Below are 3,565 nucleotides of genomic sequence, written 5' to 3'. Positions count from 1 at the left end.
CTCGTCGTCCTCCACGACCTCTCGCTCCCCACCATGGCCGCAACCACGGCCGGGAGCGAGAGGTCTCCCCCTATCTCTAAACGGAGTGCCCGCCTTTCCCTGGCAAAGGCCGGGCACTCCTCCAACACGTGCTGCGCGGAGTCAACCTCCGCGCTGCACTGGTGGCACTCTGCCGTCAACTCGGCTCCGACCCTGTGCAGGTACCCCCCGAAGCATCCCGGTGAGCACCTGCGTGAGCCGGTAGGATAGCCTGCCGTGCCGACGGTCCAGCCATCCATCAAGGATGGGCAGGACCGCGCCCACGGCTCGCTGTCATACAGCTGGCGCCGCCACTTTTCGCGAGCGAGCCGCCGGCACTGGCGCTTCATCACCTCGACCGCGTCGTCCGGCGGGTCGACCCCGTTCCGTCGAAGGCCCTGCAGACACCGATACAGATCGGCGTCAGGCTCCGCCTGGAAATCAAAGGGCACGACCCCTGCCAGGACAGCCGCCGCCTCGTGGGAGATGGTGCGGTACCCCCTCGCGATCCTGATGGCCATGCGGCGCTGAATGCGCCGCAGTAGCTGCTGGCCCCGCCGGCGGGCCATCAGGTCGCGGGCCCACACGGGTGACCCGTATAGGGCCATCGCTCGCACCACCCCCATGTAAAGGCGGCGGACCCTCTCCTCCGGCCCCCCAAGATTGGGCATCAGACGGCCCAACAGGGTCGCCACGCCCTCAATCCGGGGGACCGGACGGTCGAAGTGTCCTTCGAAGCGCCAGCGGCTGTCCAGGTCGAGGCCGAGGTACTTCATACGTCCCTCGACCCGGACACAGGCGTCTCCTACTCGGACCCAGGCCTGGGGAACCCGCCGCGACAGAGGCAGTCCATGAAACATGACTACCTCCGTCTTTGGCGGCGAGATCTGCAACCCCAGGTCCCGGATCCTGGCGACGATGAGTGCCACCGCCACCTCCGCAATGCGGATGGTCCTCGTCCACTCTCTCCCGACCGCGATGATCAGCGTGTCGTCCGCATAGCAGACGACACGCACACCGGGCGGGAGGAGCCCGCGCAACACCGAGTCGTACCCCACGTTCCACAGTAGGGGTCCAAGAACGGACCCCTGGGGCACAGCTCGGTTATCCGCTGGATAGAGTATCCCGGCCGGGATGGAATGCTCGATAGTGCATCTCGAAAAAGCGAATGCTCGAAGTGACCCCGCCCCTATGGAACCTGGGGGTACGACGCTGTGTTAAGGAGGTCCCTCCCACCCGGTACGAGTGTCGTCCGCATAGTCGACATGATTATCGTGGTGGGGAGGGACTAGACGAGTACAGCCCGCCTCATGGAAGTGGAGGTGGCACATATCGTCGCCAGGATCCTAGCTCTGGAGTTGGAGATCTAGCCGCAGAAGACAGATGCCGCTTGGTTTCACAGGCTACCTCTGTCACGGCGACCACCCCAGACTCGGATCCGTATAGGTGAAAGCCTAGTCGAGGTCGGGAACAGATTCAAATACTTGGGTCTCCACCTCGACAGCCGCTGACGCATAGAAGGTCACTTCGACACGCTGGCCCCGGTAAGCCAAGAGAAATAAAGGAACTAATTCATCCCAATCTTTTTGATGATCCGAAACAAACATTGAAAGATACTGTAAAGTAGTTCCATTTAATCTTTCTACTAGACCGTCTGACTGAAGATGTAATGGGGGCATTCTAGTATTTCTAATGCATAATAAAACCATAACCTCTTTGAAAATATTTGATTCCAACGTGTGACCCTGATCAAAATGAATTTCTTGAGGAACTCCATGACGACTCACTATATGTGTGATAAAGGCCTCAGCAACAGTTATTGTTCGATAATCAGGTAAAGAAATTATTTCGGGCCAACGCGTAAAATAATCAGAAACGACTAACATGAAACGATTTCCCGAAAATGTTTTAGGAAGAGGCCCTAAAATATCTATAGCTACTCGTTCAAAAGGAAAATCGACATTATAAATCTGTAATAATCCTTTTCCTCGATCACGTGGTCCTTTCCTAGATATACAAACATTACAATAATTACACCATTCTTCTAAAACGCTAATACAATTAACCCAGTAAAATCGATTCCTAATCATAGCTAATGTTTTACTCACGCCGAAATGGCCTCCTGAAAGAGAGTTATGAGCTTCTTGAAGAATCATACCCTTTTTATCCATTGGTAAGATAAGTTGCCAAATTATTTTCCGTCCATCAGAAGATTCCCATTTTTTATATAGAAGTCCATTCTTAATCTGAAGAGAATCCCAAATAGAAAAATAAAATTTAATTTCTGGTGACAAACGTGATAAAGACTACTTAGAAGGTTTCTTTTTAGACATTTTACTACTCAATATTAGTTTTAAATTAGGATCTTTCTCTTGAGAAGAAATCCAATCTTGAACATCAAACAATTCACATTGTGTACGAAAAACTGTAATCTCTTCAACTTGTGATAGTTTCTCTTTATTCTCAACATTAACACAATGTTTACAACTAATTTGTGAACAAGGTCTTCTAAACAACGCATCAGCATTAGAATGAAATTTTCCGCTTCGATGTACGATCTCAAAATCATATTGTTGAAGACGTTCAATCCATCTTGTCATTTGACCCTCTGGGTTCTTAAACGATAGTAACCACCTCAAAGCTGCATGATCTGTTCGTACTATAAATTACCTTCCATATAAATAATGATGAAAATGTTCTATAGCCTTTATAATTGCTAATAATTCTCGTCTAGTAATGCAATAATTCCTTTCTACCTTATTCAAAGATTTATTGAGATACGCAACTACACTTTCTATATTACCTTGTACTTGAGATAAAACTGCTCCTATATAACAATGGCAGAAAAATTTTTGACAAACCGTGAAGAATAAGTACACAATCCTAGAAAACTTGTAACGTCCGACTTATTTTTTGGTCTTGGCCAGTCTTTGATCGAAGAAATCTTTTCTGGATTTGTTTTAATACCATCTTTGGACACAATATGTCCCAAATATTTTACTTCTTTCTGAAAGAAAGACCATTTCTTTGGGCTAATCAGAAGATTTGCTTTTTGTAACATAGAGAATACCGAACGTAAATTTTCTAATTCCTCTTTAAACGTCTTTCCAAAAATAATTATATCATCTAAATAGACAAGGCATTGCTTCGATGTCATATCTGTTAAAACATTGTTCATTAATCTTTCAAAAGTAGCAGGAGCATTACACAAAACCAAAAGGCATGACTTTAAATTGCTATAAACCTTCTTCGATAGAAAATGTTGTTTTCTCACGATCTTTCTCTTCAACCACAACCTGCCAATATCCACTTTGTAAATCTAACGTTGAAAACCAAGAAGAACCTGCGACAGCATCTAAAATGTCATCAATTCGAGGTAAAGAGTAAGAATCTTTCTTAGTTATATTATTAACTTGGCGATAATCAATACAGAATCTCGTCGAACCATCCTTCTTTTTTACAAAAACAACGGGAGAAGTCCAGGAACTACATGATTTTTCAATAACTCCTTGATCTTTCATTTCCGTAATTAATTTTCGTACTTCGT

The 3,565-nt window shown here is 46.8% G+C and overlaps 1 protein-coding gene across 1 annotated transcript in view; it reads left to right on the top strand.

Moving 5' to 3' along the window:
* The window catches only part of LOC107192494 (zinc finger HIT domain-containing protein 3), a 15,507-nt gene extending 14,039 nt beyond the window's left edge, over positions 1-1,468 (top strand). The window contains exon 6 of the mRNA XM_015581770.1: positions 1,304-1,468. Within this exon, the coding sequence (XP_015437256.1) occupies positions 1,304-1,468 (165 nt within the window). The remainder of the gene's footprint in view (positions 1-1,303) is intronic.
* Positions 1,469-3,565: the final 2,097 nt, after the last annotated feature.

This window comes from Dufourea novaeangliae, unplaced genomic scaffold (assembly GCF_001272555.1).
Source record: "Dufourea novaeangliae isolate 0120121106 unplaced genomic scaffold, ASM127255v1 scaffold350, whole genome shotgun sequence".
NCBI lineage: Eukaryota > Metazoa > Arthropoda > Insecta > Hymenoptera > Halictidae > Dufourea > Dufourea novaeangliae.
The sequence above is the reverse complement of the archived record's forward strand: the minus strand, read 5'-3'. Positions and strand labels throughout refer to the sequence as shown.